The sequence below is a fragment of the Oxyura jamaicensis genome, chromosome 8 (genome assembly GCF_011077185.1).
Source record: "Oxyura jamaicensis isolate SHBP4307 breed ruddy duck chromosome 8, BPBGC_Ojam_1.0, whole genome shotgun sequence".
Classification (NCBI taxonomy): domain Eukaryota; kingdom Metazoa; phylum Chordata; class Aves; order Anseriformes; family Anatidae; genus Oxyura; species Oxyura jamaicensis.
The window spans coordinates 10,602,368-10,613,869 of NC_048900.1; the positions used below are offsets into that span (position 1 = coordinate 10,602,368).

General features: G+C 53.6%; 1 protein-coding gene across 2 annotated transcripts; it reads left to right on the forward strand.

The window, feature by feature from the left end:
* The first annotated feature begins 3,077 nt into the window (after nucleotides 1-3,077).
* On the forward strand, nucleotides 3,078-9,792 carry LOC118170432 (regulator of G-protein signaling 16-like). 2 transcript variants are annotated; one of them, XM_035332638.1, is made up of 5 exons: nucleotides 3,078-3,385; nucleotides 4,470-4,571; nucleotides 5,176-5,237; nucleotides 6,371-6,537; nucleotides 6,796-8,897. In XM_035332638.1, the coding sequence occupies exons 1-5, from the start codon at nucleotides 3,093-3,095 to the stop codon at nucleotides 6,994-6,996; spliced, it is 825 nt and encodes a 274-aa protein (XP_035188529.1). In that variant the 5' UTR covers nucleotides 3,078-3,092; the 3' UTR covers nucleotides 6,997-8,897. The 2 variants fall into 2 exon arrangements, with proteins under 2 accessions (XP_035188529.1, XP_035188530.1); XM_035332639.1 differs by lacking the exons at nucleotides 3,078-3,385; nucleotides 4,470-4,571 and adding an exon at nucleotides 4,719-5,041 and having other exon boundaries at nucleotides 6,796-9,792.
* Nucleotides 9,793-11,502: the final 1,710 nt, after the last annotated feature.

Here is an 11,502-nt window from a genome sequence, read left to right on the forward strand (position 1 = left end):
TGTACCCGGGGACGGAGGGCTGCCTCCTAAAACAACTGCTGAGGATGAAAGGATGCAGGAGCTCCAGGGGGAAGGCAGCCTGGAGAGCGGTGACGGATCCCTCGGCTCCGGGAGGAAGGCAGCACGGATGGGTGGCGTAAGCAGCAGACAAATTGCCTGCTGCCCTGAACCGGATCCCTGCCAAAAGCACCCATCCACCTGCAGGCCCTTCCCGGCCAGAAAGGGCTCGCACCGCAGCGGTCGGTCACTGTTCAGCCTCACTCGAGGGAGGAAGGAAAACCAAATGCTGCTCTCCCTGCCCGCAGAGAGGGGACAGGGGACGCATCCTGCTATCCTCCAGGTTGCTCTGCCTCATTGCCAAGCATGAAAAAAAAACTCCAGCCCCAGGGAAAGGATGCAGAGCAGGTGCTCCCCAAAAAGGGAGCTCCCAGCTTGAGCGGTCCTGGGGGATAAACTGGGGAGGGATGAGTGAGAAGAGGTTCAGCAGGTCTGGAGCCAAGGGAAGCCTTTCCCCCTGATGAAAGGCTTACATGGGAAGGGCTGGGGGCACACAGAGCATCCCAGAGGTCTGGCAAGTGGGAGCAGGCAGGGACCTGGCCCCAGTGTCCTCCTCCTTGCCAAAGGTGAGCATTTGGTACCCAGGCCCCGCAGGATTGCTTCTGCTTTTAAAAAAAGAAACCTAAATGAGCTTCTGGGAACTGCTGCAGTGAAATTTATCAGTACCTCTGTCTTATTCCTATTCCCCCCCTCCCCCCCCCCTTTTTTTTTTTGCCCTAATTCTCTTCTTTTATTGTTTTTCCTTTTTATCTGCAGCTTCTTTCCCTCTAAGCCTGTCTCTGAGCCAAAACAATTTGCATGCATCCAAGGGGAGAATCTGCCATTAGTGCTGCTCTGTCTCTCCTCTCGGGATATATTTAGCTATTGCCTTTTTTATTTTTTTTCCTTGCTCTTCAGTGGCTTTAAAGAGCAGGTGCTGGGAACGGAAAGAGAAAATTAAAAATACCTGCTGTCAGATACCTCTCCCTGCGCAGATGTGCTCTGGCGCTTCAAAAAGCAAGCATGTGAGCAGAGTGGGTAACAGCTGCCCCTTGAAAACCTCATTTGTAATTCTAATGTATTATTATTATTACTTTTAATTTCAATCATCTCTTTCCGCACTGCTACAGATTTCCAGAGCAGCTATTTCCTCTGGTGCTCCATGCGAGGGTAGCGTGCTGTTTTGCCGGGAATCCATCCAGCGCCCCGGGATCGGGGCAGGGGCTCCCTGTCGGGGGGCGAGGGATGCACGCTCTTCCTCTCCTGCCCCCCTGCCTCCCTTCCCATCTCTTGCTGCATCCTCCCCTTTATCCCATCACGCTGTATAAATCTGCAGTTCCTTTTCTGCCTCTCTCCTTCCCCTCTGCTCCCGGTCTCCCACGCCCAAGACCTGCTCCCAGTTTACCGTGGCTCCTCTTCCTTCTTTCGTGTCTGTTCTGGAAAAATACCTCTGCAGGTAAATGGGGGTGGGGAGAGGCTCTTAAAGCAGAGCTGAGCTCGATGCAGCCTGCACCAAAAGGCAGCTGGGCTCCTGCTCCTCCCGTGAGTGTTTCCTCCCCAAACTAACTCCTGCCGCGCTGAAAGGAGGGCACCAGAAATCCCCGCAGCAGCTCGTGGAGCTTCACAGGGCTCTGGGGGCCCTTTTTACATGGTGCTGGGGATAAAGACTTTATTTTTTTTGCATCCCTAACCCAGAAATATCAGAGGTGACGAGCTTTTGTGCTTTGCTTCCACCTGTGAAGCCAGCAGCTCCATCCCTGCAAGCTCCAGGGCTGCGGATGCGGCTCTCCCATTGCCGGAGCCTCCAGCACCTGCACGTCCCACCTTCTCCCGAGCACCCTGGGCCCCGGTGCACCCATCTGGGGCTGCCAGGACCTCCCCGGAGAGACCAAACCCCACGAGGACGGTGCTGGCGATGCGAGGGGCCGGGCTGGTCCATGGGTGGGCGGTGGGCTTCGTGCCGGCGGTGCCGTGGCATGCGTACAGGAAAGGAGCATGGCCCTGGCGTTGCGACACGGCCGGGTTTTGGTGTTCCAAAACAAGGGCTGATAACGCAGACACCGGGCTGGAGCCGCGGGAGGCCACTAAGCTAAATGAGACAGGAAGCACGTAATTAAATTAGATACAGAGCAGAATAAAGACATCTGAGTACACATACGTAGCTAGGCTCAGAGGCTATTGCATAATCTGAACAAAGAGCTCTGCATTAGAAAATATTGCACCGACCATATCCTGTGCTGGAGAGTTGCCCATCCTCAAACCTCCCTCACCCCTTAAAGAGGAGAGCGAAAAAACTGTGAGACTGAAAAAACCTGGCCTTGACCGGGAGGGCTCTGCTGGAACAGCGCGATCCCACGACCGCATTGCCTGGGCGCAATTTCCTAGAGCTTTGTGCATCCTCTGGCTGAGCAACCTTGGTGCCAAGATGCAGCCTTTGGTGGAATCTTTTCCTTTAGGTTTAAAAAGGTTTTATCACCTGGGCTGGTGATAGCCAGGGATGAGCGGGGAGGAAGGAAAGGGATGAGGATTTTCCATTGTTTCCATCCTCTCTCCTGCTTTTAGTCTCTTTCTACTCTTTCCACCTCTGGTTCCCGGTAGGATGCCCCTTCATCAGGTGTTTCCCCACACTTTACTCAGTCTTTCACTGATGTGCTCCCCCTCCCCTCCTCCCACCGCAGCCCCAGCAGAATATTTATGACGAAGACACACCAGCAAACGTCAGCCCGCGTTTACCCAGCCGCAGACGTGGCAGGAACATCGCTCCCCTCTGCTCGGCTGCAGCGGGGTGCCTGGGGAGCTGCAGCGGGGTCTGCAGAGCGTGCCGGGGCCCTCATCCCCGCTGCCAGCCCTGGGGGACCCTCCTGCTGCGGTGATGCCAGCCTTGGCCACGCGGTGCGGAGGGTTTGAAGTCACCAGCCGTCGGGATTGCGCTGACTAATCGCCTTGTCCCCCCTTCGCCGTCCCCGGCTGCGTGCCCGCGGTTACTCAGCAGGCTCTGCACGTCGGTGGAAGCGAGCCTGTTTTTTCCTCTTATCGAGGAAGCAGTTCTGACTGCGATGCTCAAGGACGAGCCTCCCGCCCCCCTCCCTGAGCACCTACCCAAGCCGTTATCTTCTGCGCTGGCTGCCGGAGCAGCTTTTGGTTGGCTGGAGGCCGGCGTGGTGCTGGGTACCCTCCCAGCCCTCCCACCCCATATAAACGCAGCTCCTCGCCGCTTCTCCAGCACACGGCAGCAGCGGCGGCGGCGCAGGTGCTGCCCCAGGGAGCCGATGAGCTGCTGGATGCCTCGGTGCCCAGCTCTCAGCATGTGCCGAGGGGTAGCTGCGCTTCCCATCACTTGCCTGGAAAGGTAAGGGGCTTTGCCATGCCGCAGGGCTGGGAAGCAGACGATGAGCTGGAAATGATAATCCTAACGTCGGAGCAGCCGGGCCAGCCTTCACCTGTGGTGGTGTTTTGATAGAGATCTGGGTGCAGCCTGCAGAGAAACACGCAGCCAGGGAAGGCAGCGTGACGTGAGGCTCCCCTGGAGGGGACGCAGAAGCTAAAACGTGCAGAGGGGACGGAGGCTGGGCAGGGCTGCCCCGTGTCGCTGTGTGCAGACGCACGTGGTTTGTTTTGCTGCCTTCGCAGAGCTCGCTCCAGGTTGGCAGCGGCACTATTTTTGTCAGCGCTAAGTGACATCCTGCCAAACATGGCTACGAAGCCCCACGCCACTGCCTTGACATTTAAAGGCTTATTTTTGTCCGGGTGCCTTGGGATGCCTGCAGGAGCTATGGCACACAAATAGCAGCGGGGCCGCGTGCTGCCTCAGGGGCACCCAGGGGAGAGGAGCTGGGGAAGCAGCAGCTCCCGCCTTGTTGCCACAGAGATGCCCGGTGGGTATGTGTCTGGCTCCGAGGTGGCACAGGAGCTGTGCTGCCACCACTTTCTCTGGCTCTCAGAGGCATGGGGTAGGTGGACGGTGCCACCACCACCTCCATGGCACGGCAGCAGGGCCAGTAGCACCCCCAAAACAGGGGAGCAGCTGCAGCAGCAGCACAGCAGGGAGATGCTCCCCCTCTGCTGAGCTGAAAGCGACTGCTGTCATTTTCCCGGTGTGCTGAGAGCAGCGTTGCGTGGCTGGGAGGGCGGAGAAGGAGCCGGGTTTGTTGGTTTATGCTCCTGAGGGGGCTGAGGAGCCTCAGGGAGGGGGGCACCAGGGCTGCAGCTCTGCCCCATGCACGTACCTGGAGCTACCTGGGAGGCGAGCAGGACGATGCCTTCCCCTGGCTTAATGCACTGCTGAGCCTGGTTGCCAGGGAGAGGAAAAAGCTATTTGGGGATTGTTTTATTGCACAGGGCAGAAGGCGAGAAAGGAGGTGAAGGAGCAAGAGGGGACGGTGGTGGCGGTCCCACGTCCCCACATTCTCACCTTTCCCCTTCCTCCCTGCCAGAGCCAAGGAACTCAAGAGCCGCCTGGGCATCCTGCTCCACAAACCAGAGCTGGCACACCGGATCGGGGCAGCTGGCAAGCTGCAGCTGGGCTCCAGGCAGAGGTAAGGCAAGCTGGGGGCTCTCCCGGGGGATGCTCTGCCCATCTGCGCAGCAGGGAGGATGCAGCGCTGCTCGTCCCCACGGTCCCACCCCGGCAGGCAGCGGGGCGGATCGTGTCCCAGCTCCACCAGTTATAAAGCCAGACCAGGGGCTGATGCTCTGGCATTAGGTGGAGCAGGGACTCAGCATCAAGCAGCAAAAGCCAGAGGCTCCTGCAGGCACTGGTTTCTCAAACCAGTGTCTGGGTCTCCTGGGGAATGCGGACAGCACTGGAAACAAAACACTAAATCTTGCTGCTGGAGGCAAGGCGTCTTCGTGCTGAGAGGCTCTGCTGGGCTGGCACCAGGAAAAAGGCTCATCTGAGCATCCTCTAAAGACTGCCTGGCCAAAGCTGCTCTATGGAGCTGAGGTCTGGGGAGACGTCGGGGAAGGAAAAAGAAAGGGAAAAAGAAAAAGGAAAGAGGGCCCACAGGTAATGGATGCTGTGGTGTCCTGCCGGGTGCCGCTGCCTCCCTTCTTGCACTGTCTCATCATGAACTGCTTTAACGAAGCGCTCCCGTCCTTCGCCGGCAAGACGGCAAGCCTCACGTCCTTTGTCTTTTCCAGAGACTCCTCACGAGAGGTGCTCGAGTGGAGGGAATCCTTCGATCAGCTCCTGAAGAGTAAAAGTGAGTAGGATTTTTTCTTTTCTCCCCTTGATGAGAGCACGTAGGACATATGCCTGGAGTCAGTGTGAGAGGAAACCTGGTCTCCTCCTCAAATTAGATATGTTAGAAATTCAGGAGGTGCCCTCTGCCCTGGCAGAGCTGACACTCAGCTGGACTTCACCCTTTCCTCCTGGCTGGGTGCTTTCTGGGGGGCACGAGCGCTGTCTCACAGCTTCTTGGGCCAAGAGCAGCACGGTGGGCATGGTGAGTTGGTGGTGCATACCTTCTGGTGGGGTCACCACGCCATCCCCAGCACGCCTGCTGCTGGTGCAGCCACCTTCACGCAGGCTTTATTTGCTCGGAAAACATTGCTGCCCTCTGTCTGCCTGTCCTGTTCCTCTGGGGATGGCTCTTACACTGGGAGAAAGCATCTGGCTTCTTTACTGAACTGCACGCGTCCATTTTCCCCTCCAAAATTCACTGTACACCTGGTGATGCACAGGGTTCCTGTACGGTGTTGTTGGTGCCAAGGAAGGGAACCAAATCTGAATACAAAAGCAGTTGTCTACCTTAAAACTATTTCACAGCAACAGATAGTCCTTCCACAGTGCTAGTCCGGGGCTAGGCATATTTTTTCCAGCTTTTATCACTCGCTGTGAAGGTTAGCAAGCATCTGCAGCTTTGTAACGCAATAGAGACATGGCTCTCCTGCTGCAGGCACTCTTCCATGCTCCACAGCAACTCATTCCCCCTAAATCTCAGCTGAGAAATAAAAACAAAGCCTTTGCTGCTCAGTTCCTGAAGGCGTACTCATACCTCCATGGATTTCTCCATCCGTAGAATTAGCTCTTTTCCGAAGCTGTAGAGAAAACACTCTGAAGACTCATTACAGAAAGGTCAGATAAATAAAACTTGTCTATGGGAAAGGATTTTATTGGAGTCTCGAGGCCAATTAGCAGAGGCTCACAGGGTGGAATTTGTCCGGAGGGAAAGGAAACCCACAGATGCCACAGCCTGGTCTCCCAGGGAGAGGCTGGTTAGGCAGTGTCGCATCCAGGAGCCCCATTACCTCCTGAGTGCCTTCGTCCCCTTCATCTCCTTCATCCCTTTCATCTCCTTTGTCCCCACTCACCACTTCTGTCTCCTCTGTCCAGATGGGGTGACCGCCTTCCACACCTTCCTCAAGACAGAGTTCAGCGAGGAGAACCTGGACTTCTGGCTGGCCTGTGAGGACTTCAAAAAGACCCGGTCAAAAACCAAGCTGGCCTCCAAGGCCAACAGGATCTTTGAGGAGTTTGTCCAAAGCGAGGCGCCCAGGGAGGTGAGAGCCATTTCTGCCTCTGCAATGTGGCGCTGAACAGAAAGGGGAAGGGGTAAAATATCCCTGGGGGGTTTGTTAAGCGCCCTCTCAGCTTGATGGGAAGATTTGCCCTGATTCACGGGAGCTTTCTAACCTCATGTGGCACCCCAAAATGAAAGGATATAAAGGTCTGGGAGTGTCTTCACCCTCGCTTGGAGAAGATTGTGTGGGAGGAAGGTTAACGCCAAGCTAACGTTTGTGGGCTCTCCTTCCCTGCAGGTGAACATTGACCACGAAACCAGGGAGATCACCAGGAAGAACCTCTCGGGGGCCACCTCCGCTTGCTTCAACGAAGCCCAGGCGAAGACCCGCACGCTGATGGAGAAGGACTCCTACCCCCGCTTCCTCAAGTCCGCCTCCTACCAGGACATGACCAAGCAGGCCGCCAGCCGCGGCACCAGCAAGCGCTTGCACACCTGACCCGTGCCCGCACCCAAATCCGCCTTCGGGAGGGAGGCCGGGAGGGGAAGCCCTGCCATTTCGGCAGGGTGCCCGGCACCTCAAGCGCTTCTGCTGAAGCTGCCATGAAGAGAGGCCTTCCACCCCACCGCCGCCACCGCGGCCGCCCATGGGGACTGCGAGCGGCGGGCCTTGAGTTGCGAGGCCAGGGGACAGCACAGGCCTCGCGGTGACGTTGTTATCCCTCGCTTAAGCTGTTTGACCTGCAGGTTGCACCCGATCTTAGGTCACACGCATAACTTTTTATTATCGTTATTATTTATTTTAGCATTGTTATTACGATACGTATTTATGAGAAGAGCACCACTCGAAGCATGCACACATCCCTTGCTCCGAGGAGCTTGTAAATTAATTTATTTTAGATATTGCCGCACTTAGCATGCCTCCCACGGCTTCTGTATAATAATTTCAAGAAAGAAAAATGGATTTTGTAGCATGACCAGCAAATAGCAGCGGGGAGAGCTGCGACTGGCGGGCTGCTAGCAGGTTCTGAGGTTTCCTGAGAGCACGGAGGACCATTGATGGCCATAAAAGGATGCTTTGCAGTTCATGCTGTTTCCTTTTATTTTTATTTTTTCCCCTTAAATAGAGCTTTGTGACCGGCATCTCGGCACGTGGGCTAGCAGCTTGTCCTAGGCAGAGAATAGCGATGTAGAACAGGCACTTTGAGTGTTGAAAACTTAGTTTTTAAACACGTGGAAGATAAAAAAAAAATGGGGTTTTCCCCTGATTTGCAGTTGGGTCTCGTGTTTCTTTGGCTGGCAAACTGGTCTGCAGCCAAGGACTCCCACGGACCAGTTTGGGGATGTTTTTCTGACTCCTCTTCCCAATTCTACCTCTGAGTCTTGGTGGGTCCCGACTGCATTTACAGGGCCATTTAAGATGTTTTGCTATTTATTATTTATTTTTACAACTGGAACCACCTTCGCTGTGTTACTGAGGTAAATGATGCACAAAGGTCCATTTTGTTACTAATATAACATTGTCATGACAAAATAAATTGTACAGAGGACAATGCTGTGACACCACGTTTGATTGTGGGCTTTTAATTTATTTCTGCATTCTGATTGCGGGGGGTTACAAAGCACACAACGTAAGGAAAGCTGCTGGCGGTGCATGGCTTGAGGCACATTTACGGTCACTTTAGAACTTGCAGTATGAGAAACACAGAAAGGCAAGGGGGAAACCTGAGTAACACCTCTTAGCATTTGGCTCATTGGAGAGAAATAAGCAGTTCACCAAAAGATTGAAAGCAATAGTTAAGTTATGAATATATTAATTGCCAACGTATTTAGTGCTGTTTATATTGCTCACCCTTTCCTGAGGGGTCCATTTCAGGACTGCAGTTCACAATACCCACTTAATATCAGTAGGACACAGTTGACTTTTAAGCACAGGAGGGTTCATGTGAAGGATGTTTTGGCTCGCTGTCATAAATAACATTAGATTTAGCATTAATTCCACTGATGAGTGAATTATATTCCAGGGGGAAGCACCTGGCATTAGAGGGAGTGTCAGAAACCATCCTACCCCCAGTGCACTGCTTGCTGCCTCCCAGATCTGGGATGCTTTTGGGCGGTGTAGCTCGGAGGTGCTGCTGCCCCAGGTGAAAACCAGCCCAGCTGTGCAAAAATACGCCAGCTCTTCCCAGACCTGTGTCCTACAGTTGCCACCCACCTAAATGGAGGAAAGACAGATTAAACTGCCCATTTTTTAATTTGAGAAGGAAGAAATGAGGTGAAAGGTAGCCAGGATGTATTTAAATTATCCAGTGAGAATGACTCAGTGAGAGCACCGAAGCAGCACTGAATCAGGCAGAAACAAAATTCCATTCTTTTTAACTGCAGGGTCTGACTAAAAAATTAAATAATAAATAAATAAATCTTGCACACCTTGATATTAATTTAAACATGATTTAACATTCAAAAATATTCAAATTGCCCAAACAAAAAGGTGATGAAAATACTTAGCCAAGAATTAAAATATTTTTGAGATTTCTTTAGGAGGAAAGCTGGGGCTGTGTCCACTCCTGGTGCCCTGTGTGCCCAAATGGCCCACCCTGCATTCTGGTCTTGGTGGTAGCACTGAGACCTTTACAGCTGGCACTGGAGCATCTCATTTGCAGCTCTTTTCTTTTCACAGAGAGAAAACTCCATTGACAAAACCAGAGAAGCCCTGCTTGCGTCCAGCATGTCCTCTGCGATTGCTGTCAACCCCCCGTGCTAATATAACAAAACCTTTAAAGCCTTGGGAAACGAACAAACAAACCACAGACCCGCCTTGAGAACCAGTAGCTGAAGTCTCCCATAAACCACAGCCGAAGTTTCCCAGGGTGGAGGCAGTGAGTTTGGAAGCAGAAGGGAAGAGTTCAGATGTGGGGACCCAAAGCAGTGCTGGCGCTGCCCCCCAGGCACGGCCCATACTGGCTGCGGGGCCGAGTTTCCATGAGCTGGGCTGCGTGGGGATTTATTGCATGGAAAGCAATCACAAGTGTGCCTGAGGCATGGCTTGCTCTGAGGGTTTCAAGAGGTATTTCCCTGAGCAGCACCATGCCCCATGCTTGTTTGCACCCTTGTGTTCTCCCTGTGCAGCTCCATATGTGGGGGACCCTGTGAAGGCTTGTATTTGGGCAGGTGGCACGTGTTGGTGTGCAGATGCTCTCTGTGTGCACACATGGGGGCCAACTGATGTGTCATTGCATGTGTTCATCCAGGATGTATTTTTTTAAAAGACAGTCTGCAAATAAATGCTATAAAATGCTGCTTGATTTTTATTTTTTTTTTAAGGAAGCTCACCGGCAGAGGGGATGCACTGAGGTACCGCACATACTGCAGGCTGCGTCGCAGCGCTTTGCCAGCCTCTGCGCCAGCTGATGGGGAGGGAGCAGCTGCACCGCACTCAGACTTCTCAGCCTGCTGCTTCCTCCTAAAGCTCCAGAAATCCCATGTGATGGGTTTCCTTACGGCTCACCTCCCTTCCCCATACATGCACAACTAAATGCCAAGGTTTCCAACCCTGCCCTGCTGCGTGCAAGGATTCCTGCCCCCACAGTGCCTCATGATACAAAGTGAAAGGCAATGTTGCTGCTTCCTGGCATTGCAGGGGTGCTGAGCACACAGCTGGGCTCTGCAGCCCTGTGCTCCACGCCAGCTCTGATGTGCTGTAACCTGGGCACAGCCTGCGGGGAAGGGCACGGGATGAGAAACAGCTGGGAGAAGCACCGCTGGGAACCACCTCCAGCTGGGAAAATGCATTTAAGCTCAGGTAGTTGCATAGCTGCTGCTGTGACCAGTTTTGGGTGAGCTTGGATGCCTTTTGAGGAGCTGCTCTGCTCTTCTTGCCAGGTACTGGGGATGATGCCCTGCCTGGTGGGGTCTCTGCATGCCTGGATGTTGCCCTTACATCTTCTCAAGTCCGCTCTTGCTGGTGGATGTGCTGGTGAGGGTTGAGCAGCAGCCCAAAAGTCCAGCAACTGCAGGTGGGAAGTGTAATAATGCTCCACTGCAAAATGAATCTTGGCCAATGCTCCTGTGTTCCTAGCTGCCCCCACCAGGGCTTGGGTCGCATCCTTCTGCAGGCTATTTTCCAGGGCTGTGTTCCAGCAAGCCCCAGCAGCATGGCCAAGCATATAAACCCCGGGATGTTCCCATTTAGAAATATAATAACGAAACAAGCACAAGGAACATGAACAAAAAAACCCCATGCTGCTATTCATAGTTCCATTTAAAAATTATTTCAACTTTGGCAGGCGGTTTTTATTGTCATGTTTCAGCTCATGGTTTTGTGGGCGGTAGCCAGTGCGTGGATGCTGCCTCAAGGGAGGGTAGTGACATGGGTGAACATTCATCAGCACAGAGGATGAGGAGGATCATCTCCTGAGCCCCTGTCTTGCAGGGGGCAAGCAAGCACTCTGCAAAAGATCCTATGCTTTAAAAAGCTCCAGAGAGCTTTCTATCCTCCAAAAATTGCCCAAATGCGCTTAAACTTATTACTGTGCAAAAGCAGTTTGGATCTGGGAGGAGAGATGGGGAAACCCAGCTTTGCTGGGGAAAAATGAGGAAAAAAAAGGGGGGGGGGGGGGGGGGGGAACCTGGGGGGGGAAAACCATGCTTTGCTCTGGGGAAGCCCTGCTTTGCTGGTGTACAGATGCAGAACAATTCTGCCTGCTGGTTGCAAGCACTTCACTTTTGGCTTTGTGCTGGCCCAGCTGCAGCAAAGGGTGGGAAAAGCCCTGTAGTGCTGGGCTGCAGGGTACAGGGACGCAGCCTGCTGTGGTGGTGTGACTTTTGTAATGTCCTTCTTCCCTGAGACCAGAAGGAGAAGGTAAACCACAACAGGCATGAGCAGCAGCTCATCTGAACTTGATGGCCATCACTTCTCCTGTTCCTTGGCTGATCATGGTCGTCCTTCAAGCGAGAAGCTTTCCTGTCCTCAATTTGGCTTCTTATTTTCATTATCCTGATGCTA

Coding starts and splice junctions, on each gene's coding strand:
- LOC118170432 (XM_035332638.1), top strand. CDS start 3,093: ATGCTCAAGGACGAGCCTCCCGCCCCCCTCCCTGAGCACCTACCCAAG. Junction 3,386..4,469: donor CCCATCACTTGCCTGGAAAG/GTAAGGGGCTTT, acceptor CCTCCCTGCCAG/AGCCAAGGAACTCAAGAGCC. Junction 5,238..6,370: donor TCAGCTCCTGAAGAGTAAAA/GTGAGTAGGATT, acceptor TCCTCTGTCCAG/ATGGGGTGACCGCCTTCCAC.